The sequence below is a fragment of the Sinocyclocheilus grahami genome, unplaced genomic scaffold (assembly GCF_001515645.1).
Source record: "Sinocyclocheilus grahami isolate Dianchi unplaced genomic scaffold, SAMN03320097.WGS_v1.1 scaffold487.1, whole genome shotgun sequence".
Classification (NCBI taxonomy): Eukaryota; Metazoa; Chordata; class Actinopteri; order Cypriniformes; family Cyprinidae; genus Sinocyclocheilus; species Sinocyclocheilus grahami.
The window spans coordinates 667,273-688,376 of NW_015505666.1; the positions used below are offsets into that span (position 1 = coordinate 667,273).

The 21,104-nt window shown below is 35.3% G+C and overlaps 1 protein-coding gene across 1 annotated transcript; it reads right to left on the bottom strand.

The window, feature by feature from the left end:
• Window positions 1-213: 213 nt before the first annotated feature.
• Window positions 214-10,772, bottom strand: LOC107553976 (NAD-dependent protein deacetylase sirtuin-3-like). The gene is made up of 7 exons (XM_016236322.1): window positions 10,564-10,772; window positions 4,296-4,476; window positions 3,487-3,672; window positions 3,183-3,415; window positions 2,992-3,092; window positions 2,742-2,903; window positions 214-1,863 (listed from the first exon to the last, which is right to left on the bottom strand). Exons 2-7 carry the CDS (start codon window positions 4,466-4,468, stop codon window positions 1,576-1,578), a joined length of 1,143 nt encoding a protein of 380 aa, XP_016091808.1. The 5' UTR covers window positions 4,469-4,476; window positions 10,564-10,772; the 3' UTR covers window positions 214-1,575.
• Window positions 10,773-21,104: the final 10,332 nt, after the last annotated feature.

Below are 21,104 nucleotides of genomic sequence, written 5' to 3' on the forward strand. Positions count from 1 at the left end.
CAAGATTATATCACATTAAATATGAGCTTTAGGGGAGAAAAAAATATATATTACATGATAAAATAGTTGTATTCAATATATTGAATCCAACTGTTGCTTCTCTAAAACGATTTGTATCCAAATCCAGTGTGAAATTTGCTTTAAATTCAAAAACGCAGTAAACTGAATATTCTAGTTGAACAGAATATATGTAAATAAGAACAAAACCAAAGAGACAAAGCCATGAATATATTAAATACCATACAATGCGATCTTTATTAACAGGATAAATAAAACAAAAAAAAGTATTTTAATATTCAGAAGTACAAATGGCAAGAACATTAAGAACAACAAATGCAAGCTTTAACTACTATCAATCATATTCAACTGGAGAGGCAAGTTGACTGGAGTCCAATTTTAAACAAAACCATTCCACGAATCAGAAACACTGATTTAACAGACAGCTGATAAACAGGCTTCCACAAAACAAACATGGCAACCTGCATATATGAATAAAGAAACGAGATGGACTGAAACATTTAATAGGCATTCTGGCTTTTTGTCCATATTTTTCAATGTACCAAAATCCCTGAGGGACATGAACAGATATGATCACAGCAGTGTGGTAATTACCAGCTACTTCACTGATCCTGTGCAAAATCAAATTGCGCTCACAGCCATTCTCATACGCAGAACCACACACAGCGGGATATTGGGGTTCTTTGTTGCGAACCAAAGACATTTAGAGTTTTGGGAGGGTTGGAGCTCCTGCTTGAAGGCTGCAGTGCCTGTGAAAACACACAGTGGGGGCACTGCACACTTGGGAGGTCATGCCTCCCATGCTAATTTAGCACCGTTCACTTGCTGGGGCCAAACCATGACTCGCTGGATGCCAAATCACTTACAACTAGCAAACAAATACAGAGACATACACTTATATACAACCGTACATTTCCAATTTTTCACATTAACTGCACACCAACCTTTCCAAATAAAGATTCAAATCTTGATTATGGTTTGAATATAGTTTGTAGAATGCTAAAGGAGCCTTATAACATTTTATCTGTCCAGAGATAATTAGTGGTCCTAAACTAACAAAATAAGTGCCACATTTCAGGGTCTGATAAAAATTTATTTGTTTTTACCTAAAAGCAGACATTTTCAAAACAGGTCCGTATCTTTGAATCAGGATGTGCAGATGTGACGTAATTACAGTTCTCTGCTTATACTCCTTATGAAAAGCCGTAATGAATAAGTGCTAGAATTTAGAAGAAATCCAGATGCAGGTTCTCAGTCAAAATGAGCAGCAGACATTACACAGATAATTATTTTAAACCCAACAAATTTAGTCTAATCCCACCAGAAACACGGCCAAGTTTCACTGTCTGGTCAAACAAGGCTGCTGTTTATCTGTTTCAGAAAAAGACTGCCCAGATACAGTCAAACTGGCTGTTACTACTGGTAAGAATAATGACATCCTAAAACATTCAGATGCAATGATATACATAAACATCACTGTGGGTTTTGAAGCCTTGCCAGGTGTCCACTGCCATACTCCGTGATATTTTAAACCTAAAAGCCTGTCTGTGGATGACATTAGTGCATGCTGTCGGTCTCTGAGGAGTCACTGTTCTCACCGCTGCTATTGCTGGGGTCAGTAAAAGAACAAAGCCCATTTTCATGGCTGTTCATCAGGTCTTGGATCTCAGTATGCCATCCCAGGATCTCGGCAAGCTTTCGGACAGAATTGGAGAGATCTCCCAGCTCCATGTAGTCGGCCCTTCTCAGGGGCCTCCGTTCAAAGGGCCCGACTGGATCACGGTTCAGCAGCAGACGAGGCACTGTGGACTTCACCGTGTTGACCAGGCTGGCGAAAGGCTCGATCTGCCACAGAACAGAAAGATTAACTGATACTTTTATTAAGCAAAGACCAATTAAATTGATTTAAAGTGACAAGAGATTTCTATTTAAAATTCCCTTATAATGCTGGGTTTAAAAAATCCTTAAAATTATTACTGTTTTCACAAAAATATTAAGCAGCACAACTGTTTTCAACATTGATAAAACAACCGAAGAGTAATGCCTGCTGAATCAGCTGTAAAGTCACAGGAATACTACACCATTATATTAGGGTGTAAAAAAAAAATAAAAAAATAAAAGCATTTTAAAATTATAAAAATATTTAAAAAAAAAAGTTAATGCAGCATTGTAAGCATAAGAGACTCAAAGTAATGATACTATTAACAAAAAACAAACAAACATATATTCTTATATTTTATAAACAAATATTCCATTTAAACCACTTAAAGTAATACCAATATATTAAACAAATTAAATAATGGGTACATAAAAGCTGGCGTATAAATTAATACATTTTAAGTAGCATTTTGGTAATTAATATTAGGGTGTAAAAAAAAAATAAAAGCATTTTAAATTATTAAAATTATTAAAAAAAAAAGTTAATGCAGCATTGTAAGCATAAGAGACTCAAAGTAATGATACTATTAACAAAAAACAAACAAACATATATTCTTATATTTTATAAACAAATATTCCATTTAAACCACTTAAAGTAATACCAATATATTAAACAAATTAAATAATGGGTACATAAAAGCTGGCGTATAAATTAATACATTTTAAGTAGCATTTTGGTAATTAATTTACTTAGTTTTAGATGGAGTACAACAATTGAACTGTAAAAAAAAAAAAAAATGGCTTGTACATGGTTATAATAATAATAATAATAATAATAATCCCACCTTTAAAGAAGTGCCCATGATCATGAGAAGGTCAGCTTTTGGGAAATCTTCAGCATGTTGAAAGTACTTTTCTGGCAGATCTTCTCCAAAGAACACGACATTAGGTTTGACTGCCCCGGCACAAAATGTACAGATGGGAATGTTGCCATTCATTATAGCTTGCTGATAGTGAAAAAGAAATTATGTAGTATGCACTAAATTGTATGAATTCAATATTGTAATTAAGATCACTCAGGCTAATTTAGATTACCTTGGCCTCCTCGGCAGGATAAGGCGTATAGCAGAGGTGGCAGGCAGCAGTGGCAAAACTCCCATGAGCCTCCACAAGTTTGTCATCTGGGATACCGCACACTACAGAGAGAGTAAAGCACATTTTAATAGATAACGCTGCAAATTTAACATTTAAGAGTGATGTAATAGGTCTCTGAATTTTAATCTGACGTTTTTCGAGCCCATCGATGTTCTGAGTGTACATGCGCAGCAGCAGGCCCTTCTGATGCAGCATACGGATGAAATAGTGAACATAGTTTGGACGGTGGTGTCCAGGGAACAGCTCTTTAGCCAATGAGAAGAAAGGATGAGGGTTGTCAGAGAAGTAGTCGATGTTAAAGATGGCCTCTGGATAAGGGATGTCATACTTCGCAAGGTTCGCATAAAGACCCGTCCCTGGCGTCCTAATACAAAAAGAGTTGTTAGCCGAGTGAAACAGCGATTCAGAAGTAGTTTGAATGTTTTGAGCATCCACCTGAAGTCTGGTATACCGCTGGCCGTGCTGATACCTGCTCCAGCAACCACCACAATGTTTCGCACCCGGCCGAGCTTCATCAGCCGGCCGATAGTGTCCAAAGCCCCGCGCGGGACAGAGCTGCCAGAGAGCGAGGAGAGAACGGCCTTAGCGCTGGGAGAGGAACTCTGGTAGGACTTCCCTTTCCTAAAGAAAAGGATATGGATGACCTTTTATGTTTTCAAAAAAAGATACGCATACCACATATCACTTTTGTTAGCATACGCTAGATCTTAGATATTTAACATTTAAATTATATAGCCCGATTAGATGCGGTGTTATAGTATTTTTATATATTATAAAAGTATTTATTAATATTTTAAATTAGCTTTAATTTTGTTTTTAGTATTAGTTGTTTTTTTGTGCTTATTACTTTAAAAACATTTCAATTTAGCTTTCAGATTTTAATACTTTTTCCCCATCAAAAGACATTTTCCATCAAGTTTTTCCCATTTAAAATATTACAACTTAAATTTAGTAGTTTGAGTTTACAGTAACACTGATCAAATGTAGTCAAATAAACTCCTTTTTTTTTTTAAACAGCATAATGCTTTTCTCCAGAAAAAAGTTTTGCAGCAGACAGATTTTTGTGTTAAGTTAATAACAGCTATTTTCAGTTTGCATTCATTTTTTCCTTTGATAGTTGAAGTGTGAAGGAAAAGATTTCATGAAACCATGTTTTACAAATGCTTGCTCTTGCTTGGATACAGAGCTTTTGTAAATCACTGATTGTTTGCTGGAAAGCCTAACAGAAGGTTGTGGTGCCTCACCGTGCTAATGAGGCCTGTTGTTCACTCACGCTCATGAGGCTGAGGTCGTCGACCAGGCCTGAATCTGTGGGTTTAGAGCGCTGAGAGTCCGGAGGGTTGATGGAGCTGCGAGTCACCCTTGTGACACCAGGCGGAGCGATCCTTCTGTCCCTACTCGACTTCGCCTTGCTCATGTTTACACCTGGAAAAGGGCATTCATTTGTATGTTTATTTGTGTATTTCTTAGTATACAACTCGATTTTCAGAAGGAAATATCAGTCCTTGTAACAATGCAATTATAAAGATTTAAATAAGATCAGTACTTAAAGAAAACCTTTTAAATTGTACAAATACTTCACAATATTGTGGTTTTTACTGTATTTTTGATCAAATAAATGTAGATTTTACACAACAAAAAAAAGTGACCCCAAACATTTAATTACTAAAATTTAAATGTATTTAAAATATGTTCCGTTACATTGGGAGCTGTGAAACACTGTCTATACCAGAATAAAAATAAAAAAAATAAAAAAATAAAAAATTAAGAAATAAGCAAACAAAATTCAACATGCAAATATTTCAACACAATCACTATTTAAAATTAACATTTTAAATGTCTTAAACCTGGGACACTTTTTAACCATCTGAAAAAATAATTTAGAATCTATCCATCTATGAGACAGCATGATAAATTCTAAATATCAAATAGAATATGATAAATGAGAAAATGATAAAGAACATGTATTTTACATTATCTTGTAAACACTGTAGTAATGTCTTTAAAATCAGTTCTAATTAAAACAAACTGCTACACATGCCTTTTTTTGTAAACCTATATTATTTGCTTGTTGCCATTTTTCATATATCTTTCCTTAGGTCCATTGCAATATTTAAGAGTAATTAATAGCATAGCAGAGCTCTGCTGTGTCCTGCCTTTGGCAGGCGCAAAGCTACAATGTATTAAACCCGTCAAGCCCCAACAAAGCTAATGGTTGTAATATATTTAATGTGTCCCTCCACTTTGGTTCAACAGCCCACAGCTGTGGCAGCTTTACGGCTCGGGGAAGGGGAACGGGTACAAGAGATGGGGAGGGGGGTGAAAGTGTCCAGGATTGACGGTGTCAACAAACCCAGCTGGAGGAGAAAGGAGGCGGCCATTTAGACAAAAAAAAACAAACAAAAAAAAAAAAAACAAAGTGAATAGAGATAGATGCTGCAGAGGTAGAATCCAATAAAGAGTTTGTGGGAAGCGAGAGGTGATGAAGATGCCTGGAGCCGTGAGAGGCCATTTCTCAAGCCTCTGACGTCTTTTAAGGATGAATGACGGACAACGACGACTGGGATAGACAGAGAGAGGGACAGAGACAAAGGTAAGAGGAGTGGAAACAAAGAGATACATCCAAGGCCTGCATCACAGCATACAAATGCGATAAGACGGGCCTTTCAACGACAAACCTTATCACAGCCGAAAGAGGCATAGAGATCACATTTACAATGACAACGGCTCAGTGTGCAGAGTGATAAACAACTACCAGGCTGAACAAAATCTGGCAACCTGCAAACCAAAACACACTATAAGTGGCTATAACTCAACTCAGACAAAACTGGCTGCTGATGAAACTGAATTAGTCATTTGTTGGTTATTTAATCTTTTTAAGTGCATCAAGGCTGGTCCTTATGAGATCCCCCCTCTCCCACCTCCACTGCTGTAATGGCTACTCCCACAGAACTATTAAAAACTACAGGGGATGGGAGGTCACTGCCTTTGTCTCCCTGCTAAGCACAGAGACACTGCTGCGCACATCCAATATTTCACAGCTGAGCTTAAGACTTGCACAAGCAGCATGGAGAAGTCTGCAGTAAAATGCGCTTTGTCACAATCTGGGACTCTAAATGCATGAAAACTTGTGAAGGAAAAAAAAAAGACAAAAAAAATTCGCCTTTTCAAATGATCCATTTCACAAACAAACAGCAAGCTCCAGGCAGAGTGAATTCCAGGAGGCACTCATAAAATATAAACGTCAAAGGCCGGATTTGACTTAAAGGGTTAGTTCACCCAAAAATGAAAATTAGGCTGCGTTTTACTCATCGTTTTACTTAATGCCACTCACCGGGTGTTGCATTGCTTCAGTCATAAAGAACTTTAATAAAAAAAAAAAAAAAAAAAAAAAAAAAAGCCCATCAATTAAAAAAAACCTAATAAAATAATGTGTCTTACACGGCTCCAGGGGGTGAACAAAGGGCTTCTGTAGCAAATCGATGCATTTTTGTAAGAAAAATATCCATATTCAAAAGCTAAATCACTTTAATGTAGCTTGCACTCACTGTTGTAAACGGAAGCAGTTCCGGGGGAATGACGTATGAGGTCGGCTTTGCGCATGCGCCGCTCAGAAGTGATGCACGCGGAAAGCAGGGGAGAGATCAAAACAAAACAACGGCCAAGAATTAGAAGTACCATATGAGGATTTGTAAAGAAGAATGTCAGAGGATTTCGATATAAGCCAAGAGGAGACTGGTTTTCCTTTGCTAAAGCAAGGAAACTTCGCTTCCTTTGCTCCTGTAAACAAACGTTGGTTTTCATGAGACTCACTGGTGCATGCACAGCGCTGACCTCATACGTCATGCTCCCGGAACTGCTTCCGTGTACAACTGTTGGCGCAAGCTACATCAAAGTGATTACGTTGTAAATATGGATATTTTTCTTACAAAAACGCATCGAATCGCTACAGAAGGCCTTTGTTCACCCCCCCCCCCCTTTGCCGTGTGAGACACTTTTTTTAATGGATGGGCGATTTTTATTTAAGTTCTTTTGGACTGAAGCAATGCAACACCCACTGAGTGGCATTAAACGGCTTGAACGATCAAAGACAATTTTTAATATAACTCCGACTGGATTCGTCTGAAAGAAGAAAGTCATATCAGCCCTCTACGAACACCTTGGCAATTGAATCGCCATTGGCTAGTAAATTTTTGTTTACTGGCCAGACTGATAAATAAATAAAACAAACAAACAAACGTTTGTAAAATGGCACAGTTTTATAAATATCTGAAAGTACACTCTTAACATCAGTCAGTCAAGCATTAAATAATATTGATTATCATATTATAATGATAGAACTTTAGCAATTAGAATTAAAACTTGATAACCACGTATGAATGCATATTACTCATGTTAACTGAACTTTGGACTGGTGGTGCTTTTTTGGTCGTTCAGCGTTTCGGTCAAAAAAATAAATAAAATTAAAAAAATTAAATTTGGGGAAAAACTAACAAAAATACTGATAAGATAATGATACGAATTCTACTAATAAGAACAATCTAAAACGCACCAAGGATTAATGAGCTATTCATGAATATTAATCAGGTTGTGCGCGTTCACTCGAACTGATTCGCTGAAATCAAAACAGGGATGATAATAGGTGAGCACCAGCCAATGAGACTGCCGTTTGCGCATTAGTTCCGCCCACTACCGGAGAAAGCGGTAGTTCTTAAAAGCTGAAGAATTCCAAAGGGACTCCGTTATTTTGACAGCAAAATACAACAAAGAATATCATTTACATGTAGCGCGCATAGGTAGCGCGTCAATTCTCTCTCGCTGCGTGTGTGAGAAAGCGACGGCGAGTCTGAGAATTTATTAGCAATTGGCTAATATTAGACATCATTTAGTCGTCCAGAGTGAAGATATAGTCGCATATGCGAGTGATTTACTCGCAATGTAGAGTATACACCTTGCATATACACCTAGGATGCATCGGGGGTGAGTAAAATGCAGCCTAATTTTCATTTTTGGGTGAACTAACTCTTTAAAAGGACAAATGTTCTGAACAGAATATAAAAAAAAAAAAAAAGCCCTTTTTATTTTATAATAGTGATGTTGTCAGTATTTGTCTCACTTTGCATTGCTCTTTTGTTTTAATGTTCAGAACAATAACAAATTTGAAATGTTTTGCCCTCCAAATAAGTAAAACCAGGCATTTTAAAACAGACAAAATGTATTTTTGAAATTATAAAATTTTTCCAATGAAAAAAAAAAAAGAAAAAAAAGTTGATATTCGGTCAGTTTGATACCTAATATTTAGATAAATTATCACTACTATTTATTATTAGCTAACAGTTTGATAAATCGCTATAATTTTATAAACAGTAATACTACTACGTTTGATAATTCACTATTGATGAATGCAAAGTTGGGAAAAAAAAAAAAAACTTGCAAAATTGGGGTGGGGGGCAACATGTAGACAAATCAGCAAAACTGTCTGCTGTCTAACAAAGACTTCACTACTCATAGGCACAGAGGCTTCACGCCAAAGAGGCAAAAACCAACACGAGCAGTGGTGTGACTGAAACCATGGAGAAGAGGTTAGCAACGGGCAGTCAGGGCAGGAATGAGCTGGCTGTCAGACTACGAGTTAGTAAGACAGCACAGAGTCATTGTGCTGATATTAGCACACATCTCTGGCCTCTCACTGCTGACAAATTGAGCTTAATTTGCTCAGCTGTTTGATGAGAAGCAGCTTAAAAAATAAAAAAAAAACAACTGATGAAAGATTCATTAAGTATGGAATGTTATGCTTTCCCATTTATATGGCAGTTTTAATATTTATATACTAATGTTAGAGAGGGGGGAAACACATTAGACTAAAAGCCTCTAGATCCATTTTAGTACTGGGAGATATTTCTCACACCAAAAGCTGACTTTAAAACTCCACACATAAAAGGTAAATATACACTTCAAATCAGTTTAATGTGTCCTTGTATACAGCTAGCTTTTGATGTCTGCTGCCCCCTATGCATGATGTGGAGACACAGCTACAGAGTTAATGTGGCCCTCAAAGACCAGTTTCTCCACCTCATGGATAAGGGCCTGTCATTTAGCGCCCCCTGCTGTCACAATTTCAAAAAACAAGGCGAATAATTCACGTTCTTTTGAACTTTCTATTCATCAAAAGGTCAACTTGAGACAAATATTAAGCAGCACAACTTGTACTCAAATGTTATCGGCGCACAAAATGGACAGAATGCCTTCTAAAAATTCAGCTTTGCCATCCCAGGAAAAAAAAAAAATGTTGCCTTAGTAACCATAAGATTATGATGATTATTATTATTATTTATTAACAACAACGATACAGTAACCACTATGATTCAATGCATTCATTCAGTGAAGGATTCGTTAGACTGAACCCCATAGCTTGAAGTGGTTCTTACAGTCATGCAGAAGGACCCTCATGCAAATCATTTATGCATGAACCAGACTGTTTAAGTTAAGTAGAAGACATTTTCTTGCTATTATTTTGTAGTACATGGTGTTTTTTCTGATTACATTCAATTAATTTCAGACTGTGCAGAAAACTGTCACAAAACTAACAACAAGAACTATCAGCACACTATCCAGAAGGCTTAATTTTATTAAATGCTGCCACTCAGTGGCCAAAGTGCAGCAAATTGAGGGAACAGGGTATAATATTGGGACGAAACTTTAACCCAATACATTAAATGTGTAAATTTAAATATTTGAAATGAGTTTGGGGACAAAAATTAACGCAAAGCAAAGGCTATTGATATCACTAAAATAATGAAATCACTCAGTTGCTTATTGGGTGTTTCTTCAAATATAGAAACACAACTACACACAATAAATATTTTGTGCTTATTTAAGCTAGATTTTTTTTTTTTTTTTAAATAAGAAATTTAATTACTATTATTATTTGCAATGAGATAATGGCAAACAAAATCTGTACAAATGATTTTATTTTTTTTAAGTTTCCGTTAATTTGATGCTAATTATATCAAAATCAACCTAGCTGTGGCATGAAAGTGCCCATTGTTAACGAAATACCTAATGTTAATGTTAAGTTACAATCACTTAACCAAAGGCCTTAAAGTCCCATGTTTTTTTTTTTAAATAGAAAAAAATAAAAAAAATAATAATAATATGGCGCATTACTACATACAAGCAAAATATCGCTTCAGGGCGCGTTCTTTGTCGTAAGAATCACCCATGTCGCTTTGTCACGCAATAATCCGCACATTCATACACTGTGTAATGAGCTGCAAGTGAACATTGTATTTGATTCTCTGGCGCTGCTACAACGCAGCCAATGATGAACCACTGCATTAAATATATGACCTCATATCAAAACCATTGCTATTGCTTAAAACAGTCAATGTAGCGGTAAGAGAACGCGAGGATGTGTGATTTTGGCTAATAACTTGAAATACGCTTTTCAAAGGTTAAATGCCTCTAGTATATGAAGCAAACAACAACTAACGTACGTAATTAGTTACTTGCCTCTGTATTTGTTTACCAGACTGAGGAAGGTGGGAAGCCAGTCAAAACGAACAGCAGCGAACCGATGATATCCCTCGCGACAAAATAAAAGATCGAGAATTACAAATATATCAACGTGATATCTACTGCAAAATGAATGTCATGTTTCAATCTGTGGAAGTCCACCGTTCCCGCAAAACATTACAAGCTGCTTGACCATGCAGGAAGTACGTCATTTTATGAATAAGAGCGGGAAAACATCCCTGTTACAGCTGCTGCAAATCAACAGCCAATAGGAAATGCTAGATTAATTTGTTTAAATAATTTAAAAAATCTTATTATATGCAATCCGCAGTTTACTGAAGTTGGCCTACTTAAACAGTTTATGTCTCTGTATTGAACAGTACAGGGCAGGATCTCTATGCAAAACATAACAGCTTTTGCTTTATACAATGGGGCAAAATTCAGATTCAAGAACTGACTCCCTTTTCAATTCATGAGTAAATTGGCTACAGCCCACAGGATGTTGAACTTGAATGACATGAAGTGGACTCTACAGAACTGCAAATTAAGAAATTCAACACAGTCACACAACAGAGGAATTACAGCAACCGGCAATCCAGTGGTTTCATACTTGAAGACCTTTGGGTAAATTAGTGCATGTGTTTTTCACAACATAGTCCAAAAATGAATCAAAGTGGTAATGTGGTCATGACACAAATGCAGTATGTCATTCTGAAGGGGTTTATTTTGAGTTAATGAACAGCTGATTGTTGGCTATGTAGCCTACATTATCCCAATTTCTACAAATATACCTAAATACACTGAACAAAATTATAAATGCAACACTTTTGTTTTTGCCCCCATTTTTCATGAGCTGAACTCAAAGATCTAAGACTTTTTCTATGTACACAAAAGGCCTATTTCTCTCAAATATTGTTCACAAATCTGTGTTCGTGAGCACTTCTCTTTTGCCGAGATAATCCATCCACCTCACAGGTGTGGCATATCAAGATGCTGATTAGACAGCATGATTATTGCACAGGTGTGCCTTAGGCTGGCCATAATAAAAGGCCACTCTAAAAGGTGCAGTTTTACTGTATTGGGGGATCCGAAAACCATTCAGTATCTGGTGTGACCACCATTTGCCTCACGCAGTGCAACACATCTCCTTCGCATAGAGTTGATCAGGTTGTTGATTGTGGCCTGTGTAGCCTTCCCATTACGAGGTAATATTTGACTCCTCTAATTTTATTAAAATTATGTCATCTTTTGTCAAATTCTTAAATTATATTTTAAGCTTTTTAAAAATTTTAATTAAAACGACAGAATAAGAGTAGTATAAGAAACAAGTTAAAAATCAAATGAAATCAGTATTAACAAAATGAATTTGTAGAGGTGGCACAGAAGAACACAAAAGTGGCTTGATGTACTTTCAGACATTTAATGAGGTTCAGAAGTGGAATGAGTGCAATTAAATCCATAAATCCATGATGATATTAATGTTTTAAATATAAAATTTTGAATATAGAAATATTAAATGATTTAAATAACTGAAAAGATACTTTAAAAATGAAACTAAAACTGCCAGCAGGTGGGGGCAAGTCACTGATTTTTATCACTGAATCAGTCATTCAATTGATTCATTCGAACGGCTGATTCATTCAAGAATGAATCAAGTGACTGTCTTTATGAATGGGTAATCAGGAATCACTGACTCACTAGATTCGTTTAAAAAACTCCGTTCATTCATAAACGAGACACCGCTGTGTTTGAATGGAGATGCGCAGCGGCTCTGCTGTGTCTTTGTTTGAAACTATTTTCGACGACGAAATAGAGCAAAATCAGACAATAGTGTTATAGTCAGACAATGTAAGTCACTTAATATTAGCTTCTTGTTTATTTAATTGTATTGTATTAAATCAGTTATCACATTTACAAACTCCCTTAAAAATCATTCAAAGCGGTCACTCATCTTAGTTAATTGCGATCTCACATTTATAATCAACGAAGCTCTCTACACTGCGTGATGAATCTCTTAGTTACTTTGCTTATGAAAGTATTCGTGAGATATGTCTGTGATACATTACTCGATGCTGCAAAAACACGTAGAAATCTTTGAAGCTTCCCTGAGCACAATCACAAGTATGATGAAGATCGGGTCAGTCGCACTGGTGCTTCTAAAATAATTTTCATAGTCGCACGCAGTAGGCCTAGTTTTCAGTCGCAAATGTGACTGAAATGGTCGCACTGTCGAGCCCTGCATCTGCCCTGTACAGTGAAAATCTGGATTCATCCGTAAAGAGAACACCTCTCCAAAGTGCTAGACGCCATCGAATGTGAGCATTTGCCCACTCAAGTCGGTTACGACGACGAACTGCAGTCAGGTCGAGACCCCGATGAGGACGACGAGCATGCAGATGAGCTTCCCTGAGATGGTTTCTGACAGTTTGTGTAGAAATTCTTTGGTTATGCAAACCGATTGTTGCAGCAGCTGTCCGGGTGGCTGGTCTCAGATGATTTTGGAAGTGAAGATGCTGGATGTGGGGGTCCTGGGCTGGTGTGGTTACACGTGGTCTGCGGTTGTGAGGCCGTGTGATAAAACTGCACATTTTAGAGTGGCCTTTTAATGTGGCCAGCTTAAGGCACACTTGTGCAATAATCATGCTGTCTAATCAGCATCTTGATATGCCACACCTGTGAGGTGGATGGATTATCTCGGCAAAAGGAGAAGTGCTCACTAACACAGATTTAGACGATTTGTGAACAATATTTGAGAGAAATAGGCCTTTTTATGTACATAGAAAAAGTCTTAGATCTTTGAGTTCAGCTCATGAAAAATGGGGGCAAAAACAAAAGTGTTGCGTTTATGATTTTGTTCAGTGTATATAGATAGATATGAAATATCAATAGGCCCATAAAATAATTGTATTAGCATACATGCAGAGAACAGAGAGAGCACCATGTATGAGCAGTCAGTTACACAATGTTGCCCTGGACAAGAGTTATTCAGAAATATTTTACTGTTGAATGCTGTGATTAATTAATAATGTTTTCATATTTTCAGAAATACCACATATGTTATGTCCATAATGAAAATACACATGTTTGTGGGTAACTGAAAATAATGATTTTTTTTTAAAACTTCACTTTAAAACAGTGATAGGCTGATAATTTCTTTGAATTTCACAAAATTTTATTTGAAATTCAAATTAGAATTTAAAAGGCATTCTTAATTCAATTCTGAATGGCACACACAGCCCTGTTGCTAACAATCATGCAATGTAGAAATCACCTAGGCTCCAGGCTAAGAAAAAAAATAGACTGGTAAAAGCTACTGGTAATTTTCATTATTTGTTACATTTACAGGCATTTCCTTTAAGTGTAAATCACAACGCCGTGAAAAGCGTAATTCAAAATACAGGTTAAACACAGGAAAAATCAATACAGAAAATTCCTTAATAACACAGCACATTGGGCCCAATTTTATTGACATTTCTTAGAGTATACTTTACATGGCAAAGAAGTAATGTAGGCCTAGTTATCAAGTAAATATGACTTTTTCTGTTATCACTTTGCTGTCTATCCTCAGAGGTCTTGTCTTAAAAAGACAAGTTAATTGATCCATGTCCATTATCAGATCTCAGTCAATGAAAAACCAAAGAACTCAGGTGCACAGAGCACAGATACACCCTTCATTCACCATACTTCACACACAGCCAGAGAGTATAGTGAAGTCATTTCACACACCAAAGGGGTAAGAACCAGAAACGTCACTTCCTCTCCTATGTGTCCACATTGGTACGTGGTTAAAAACAGCTAGGACGCCACGTACACATTATGCAAAGATAGGTCTTTATAAGAAAAGTCTTGTCAGGTTGCAGATCCATCCTAATTTTAGCGCGTTTCTTTCAGAATCGCCGAAGGGAGCAGCATAGTTTCCCTTTGAAACAAACAAGGGGTGGAGACAGAAGTTTCCAACTTCATCTGCAGAAGTTTATAGAAGCAAACTCGTAAGTATATAGCCTACACGGCAGCTAGCAAAGTTTTCCTTCTGCATGTTTTTCGAGGGGATGTGGATATTATTTACTAATTATATTATGGGATGCATATTGACTCGGTGGACAATGGCTGGATTGTCTAATGCATCTCTTACCTAACGTCATGTAACTGTCGTTTGATGAGCTGCCGCCCTGTTTTCGTGTCATTATCTTCAACGCAAGATCTGCTTCTGGCTCTTTAGTTTCCTAAGTCGAAGTTTCCTTCGCTTGGTTAACATGTTTTCTTCGTAAAGGTGACTATATAATTTCCTGTCAAGCCCTTATTGTTTTTTTCTCACCTAACGTGTAAATGTAGTGTGAAAAGGAGTTAATTTAAACCCAGATAATTATTATTTATTCCAAAGGAAAGACGATACTTCTCACACAAGCGCCACGTCATATTTAAGAAACCGCTAAGGTTTAAATCCATGTTCGATTCATGAATGAATCATTCGACTGAGTCGTTTTAATGAATCGTTTAAAACTGTTCACAAAACCGGATGAACGATTCCCGAGTTAACAATTCCCTCAACCGTCTTTCACAGTTTCGAAGTGGTAGTCTATCGTATTTCGTATATCGTATTTCGTATATCGTCAGTCGAAGGTATTATAATTGGAGAAATATTACAAATAAACGCGCTGGAAATATGTGTATGACTTGGTATTGTAGTTTTACATATAGAATAGTTTATTTAATGAATTTGTAAATGTGACCACGCTACTGAAGTACTTTGGTCAAGACTTAAAAGAGTCGCTGAATCTTTTCTTTCTTTTGAACCGGTTCTTTTAAATGCGAAAGAATCGATTCAATTACATGAGTCTGGCCTCCCTTTACTAGAGTTCGCTTTAGGACAGACTTGATATTAATAATGCACTGGTTTGTTACATCATAAAGTTGACTCGAGACCCTGATTCATTCACTCGTTTCCACTCATTCGATGATTGCTTACGTGTAACTCTACACGTATTAATATACTGCTCAATGAGCTTTATTTTATCTTTATTGTCCTTGGTAATGTCCCTTTAGGTATGACTTCAGGACAATAAATGATTAAATTTGCATCACAGTGTTTCATATTGTATCTGCTGTATGTTAATATTTAATTATGATTTCTTAATATCCCTCATGTTTATAAGGTTTACTAATTAAAAAAAATAATTATAATTTCAATAGTCATCTTGTCCAAATTATTGCTTAAAACCATTTATGAACTTTGGTATGGAGGATCTGATATGCAATAATTTTATTTGTCCCTAAATAGTCCAGTCTACCTGTTGGCAATGTTGACAGGGTGTTGCAGGATACTTTTTGTTGACCGAGTAAACTGGTCCGCCTTGTTCTGTGTCAGTTCTTGTTGGATTGAAGCCCATTTTTAGTGCCAACCTTTCACCTTGTTTTCTGTGTCTGGTCCCGCCCAGATTCTTGGAAGACAAATTAAATTTTCTTCTGTGGAAAATAAAGGAGGGTATTCTAACGGCCACATTTTTTATTTTTTTATTTTTTTATGCAGAGTAAAAATGAGTGAAACAAACCAGCAACGGGATGAGTTGCCTGCATATTTGAAGGATGAGCCTCCAGCAGGTACTGCAAATTATGCTGATATTTTTATTGTGAAAGTGACTTGCAACAGTTATTCCTTTTTGCAGCAATCAAGCTTTTTATCTTGGCACAGTCATGCCAAATGAATCATTTTATACAGCTGTCCTTAGTACATCTTCATGCAAGAGAATGATAACGCTTTGTTCCACGTAGTGGTGCTCTTGCACAATCCAAGACTGACACTAGGCCATTGCCCTTCTTTTTTCCAGTCTTAAATATCAAACTTACTAGATTTGGTTATAAAATTGTAAATCTGGTTATAGTAGTAGGTCTTAGTACATCTGGCTATAAAATTGTTCTCTAAAAAGTGTTTAGACATTAAAGATGTATGACTGGCATTGCTGTAGATGAGAGAATTTCAAATCAAATGGCATTTATTTTAAAGCAAGATGCCATAAGCACACTTTTCAAACAAAACCTTTCACTAAATGCAGTAACTTTGAATTTTACTTTATTAATTAAAATTCAAAGTTTACAATTTAATTTAATTTCATAGTAGTTCATTTAAATTATTAATTACTAATTAAATGCGGCTAGTATATTTAACTGTATGAAATTCTTCGCCTAATAATTTTATTTTATAAATTGAAACATTTATTTTAAAGCAAGATGCCATAAGCACACTTTTCAAACAAAACCTTTCACTAAATGCAGTAACTTTGAATTTTAATTAATAAAGTGATTGATGATGATAAATATCCACAATGGTTATTTCTACAACTAAATAAAATTAATAAGAGTAAATCATTCATATTGTTTATAGAATTTTGTTGCCTGGTACTCTAATTGTTCTACTCATTGTAAGTGAAAGCTTGTATGAAATTAAATTAAATTGTAGTTCATTTAAATTATTAATTACTAATTAAATGCGGCTAGTATATTTAACTGTATGAAATTCTTCGCCTAATAATTTTATTTTATAAATTGAAAGTGATTACTTTATGTATGAAATTAATTTTTTAGACAGCTTCTCCGTTATCTTATCTGGTGATATTTTCAGTATTAACATTTCATTTTATATCATGTAGATACCAACAAAGACCATCCCCAACCCCAGCCTGGCATGTTCTCCAGGGTGGCCGGTGGTCTGTTCAGGTCAAGTATTTGTTTTCCCTTTAGCAAAGATTACGATTGGAAGAAGATTTCAGTGTATATGAGGATTTTCTTCTTTTTGTTAATGTTGATATGCAGTATACTTTATGGTATTCAGTTTACTCTCTCATTTTAGATAGATAGTTATAAAATGTATATTAATGTTTTGTTGTTGTTTGATTTGAGACAATCCATATTTCATTGTAATAATGTGAATTCAAAGGACTTAAATAAAGAAACATCACAGTTGCTTCCAATGTTAACTCTTGCACAAATTATATACATAAAAATATATTAAAATACTACAACACAGCAACAATATTGTTGAAATCACTTTCTAACTGGTGTATTTATTGTTAACTAAAACAAATAAAAGTCCTTTCTTTAATGGAAATGCAGCTGAAATATAAATATTAGACGAATAACAAGTGTTGCCTTGGCAAAAATTGACAAAACTAAAAATACTGCCTTGGTCACAGAGTGAGACAAGATTAAGTTAAAGTACTAAAATTAATAAAGCTAAAATAAAAATAAATTGAAGCTAAATGTATCATATATATATAAAGTGAAAATATAAAAAAAATAAAAGCTCATTTTAAATATGAATAAATACTATAATGGTAAATAAATGTAAAAATGCAACAAAAAAAAAATACTAAAATAACACTGTTTCCACTTGACGCTCACGGCCAATCAAAATCTTTCTGACTTTAAAGCATGCACTGAAGTTATGTTCACAGATCATAACTGAAGTGTGTGCTTAGAATAAACATAACATTGTCATCTGTTAGTATGGATGCTAATATAGTTATCATTATTGTTACCAATTCATTCAGTGTAAATGGGCCTTTAATCTAGTCTGGCTTGTAGTTACTGTTCTAATTCATCCCGAATGTGTCTGGTGGGGTTCAGATAGAACTAGATTATGGACTGTGCCATTGCCCCATGGCCTCCAAACCTCTTTTGGCCTGAAATGGCTAAAATAACCCCAAGATATATAAAGCTAAGGTACCCAGATATTAGTATTTTTGCATTAAATGTTAGTTAATGCAAAAATACTAGTATCTGGGTAACTTAGCTTTAGTATATACTGTATGTATGTATATATATATATATATATATATATATATATATATATATATATATATTGGCTGTTGAAGTTGAAGACTATAACCCAACAGTGAGTTGAAGTGCAAGTCCATCAATTTCTTCCACACCAGACTCAATAAACTATTGTTTTATGGACCTGCTTTGTGCACAGGCCAATTGAAATGCTGGATCAGAAAAGGCCCCAATTCAATTAAAACGTTTGTCTAACCTATTAGTTATGGGTGTAGCTTATACAGCCAAACCTATTAGTAAAAAATATGTGGTCTTTTTTATTTATTCATTTTGGCCATGCAGTATGAACAGCAGACAGATCCATAGCCTTCCCTTTAAGGGTTATTTTTTCTGTTCACAGAGTAAACCTCAACCAATGCATCAGTTAAAAGAATCAAATAAAACAATTTGGAACACAATATGTCCCTTTTGTGCAGGAAAAGTGATTTTTCCTTATATGGGTGTCTGTACCTTACAGGGAGATGCGGCGGTAAAGCCTGTCAATGGTGAACAAACACTTGCAATCAAGTTCCAGTCCCAAGGTCATGTCGGATGTCAGTGTCTAATGCTTAGAGAATGAGGCGACAGGGGTCTTCCCCACTCTGTCACCTCCTGGAACAAATTCATTCCTCACACTCCTGCAGCTTCTCTTTCAGTAAACACTTTAAATCAAAAGTAGACAGTGAAACACACTGGAGGGGCCGCAATCATTGACTTTAGCCTTTTGATACTGGGATGGTAGAGTTATGAATACCCTGTGAAGGACATATAGTGTATGTTTTTACTTATTTGTAGTCTGAACAGAGATGCATGCCAGTATTGATGAAAGATTTTAGTGCTAGGGCAATGAAGGTTAAAGGGAAATCCAATGCATCCAGACCTTAGATTAAGAGAAGACCTTGTGGCTATTTGCCGACGTAGTCTTAAAAAATATAGGGCCACATCCAAGAAAGAGCCGCGAGCTTGAGCCTCCAACAGTGAATCAATGGTGACAGTGTGCAGAGGGAAAGAATTAAACATTCACGTCCCGATTTTTCTTTTCTCTTTCCCCACATCTACTTACAGACTCCATGATTCAGGCAGCTTTTCAGCAAATCAATAATGAGCCTGAATGTAACTCGCCGTGAGCTGAGGGGGCTTTACACTTCAAAGACCAAATATAAGTGGTTGAGTTGTTACAGGAGGTGGTGTAAGTGCTTTCCTGGACTTTAAATAAATAAATAAAACACCCCTGACTGTTTTCAGAAACGATACTCTATATGCTTTGGCTAAAAAGAGAAAAAGCACAATTCAGAATGCTGTTCATTTTTTGTTACTTGTAAAACCTTTCGAAGTTTGTTTAAAAACTGATGCGAGATTAGAATGAATACTATTTTCTTGTATCATTCCCATTAGACAAATACATAATCTAATCCTTCTTTGGAGGAGTGACAGTTTTTTTCTACTTATATGTCTGAATTTGTGACACCATACAGTAGGTGAGACGTTGTGAAAAATAAATGAGCATAAATTAGGAGAAAAATCTTTTTCCCTCTCTTACAGTGATATTTTAGTATTATAAACTTTTTATTATATAGTTTTTTATATTAAATAAAAATAATTAAATATGAAATATTCAGTATCTATTATTTAGCATTTATATAGTTTTTATTAATAGTTTGACAGTTTTTATTTTCAGATTTTTATTTTAGTTTTCTTTCTATTTACTTTAAATTAATTCTTTATTTCAGTTTTAGTAATTTTAGTACAGTAACTTAATTTATTTTGTTTCAGCAACATTTTGAATTCTCATTTAGTTTTTTTCTCTATTATTTAATTTTAATTTCAGTTTTATTTCAATTACCAATGATGTTTTTCAATAGTTTTAGTTTTAAATAAGAATAAAAAAGAGATTATCAGATAACCTTGATTATCAGATGACAAACAAAATCAGAATGAAACACTTCATGTTACTAATAAAAACCTCTGCATTATTCATTGCCACCATTTCACTTTGTTCTTTAGCTTTAATACCCATGTCTTAATGAATAAAAGCTTTCTTTCTTCCCTTTGTCACACTTTGACAGATGGATTGGAACTTTAAATCCTTTAGGCTTTGAAAGGTATTTAATCAAATTGTTTTTTTAAGATGAAAACTTTTGATACAAAAAAACCTGCACTGAGAGATATAAGCAAAACAACAACAAATATATATAAAACACAACCAAAAACATGTACTATAATTGACAAAATACATAAAGATTGCAACAATGATAATGATATATAATTTATATGTGCTTTTCATCTTTTGAAAAGGGCCTGCTAAAGGATTTATCACATTGTCAGCCATGTTTAGTATCAAATACGTAAGACATACAGTAATCTCTGTCAACATACATATCCACCCATTCCACTGAGATGCATCTTAGTCTTCAGGCTCAGCACAAGGACTTCTGAAAGATCAATTACAGTGGGCGAGCAAAACACTACACAGGAAACTGAGGAAAGCATCATTTATTTACATGTCTGCTCTTTGATTAAAGTAGTCTAAAACAACATGCAGCAGGGAATTGATTTTTTTTTTTTAATCATCTCTGTTTTCAACCAACAGCGTAAGAAACAATCAAAGAGTTTGCTTGGCTTTGATCTAGAAAATACATATCATGTTTTCTTATCGGAGCATGGCTGTCATAGAGTGATATGTTTAATTGCCCCAAAGAAAGGAGATTATCAATTTTATGTTGGTGCCT

Excerpts from the sequence above, each read along its gene's own strand:
- LOC107553976 (XM_016236322.1), bottom strand. The coding sequence starts at position 4,468 with ATGAGCAAGGCGAAGTCGAGTAGGGACAGAAGGATCGCTCCGCCTGGT. Across the intron at positions 3,673-4,295 it reads CAACAGGCCTCATTAGCACG|GAAAGGGAAGTCCTACCAGA; the intron begins GTGAGGCACCAC and ends CCTTTTCTTTAG. Across the intron at positions 2,904-2,991 it reads ATCCTGCCGAGGAGGCCAAG|CAAGCTATAATGAATGGCAA; the intron begins GTAATCTAAATT and ends TTTCACTATCAG.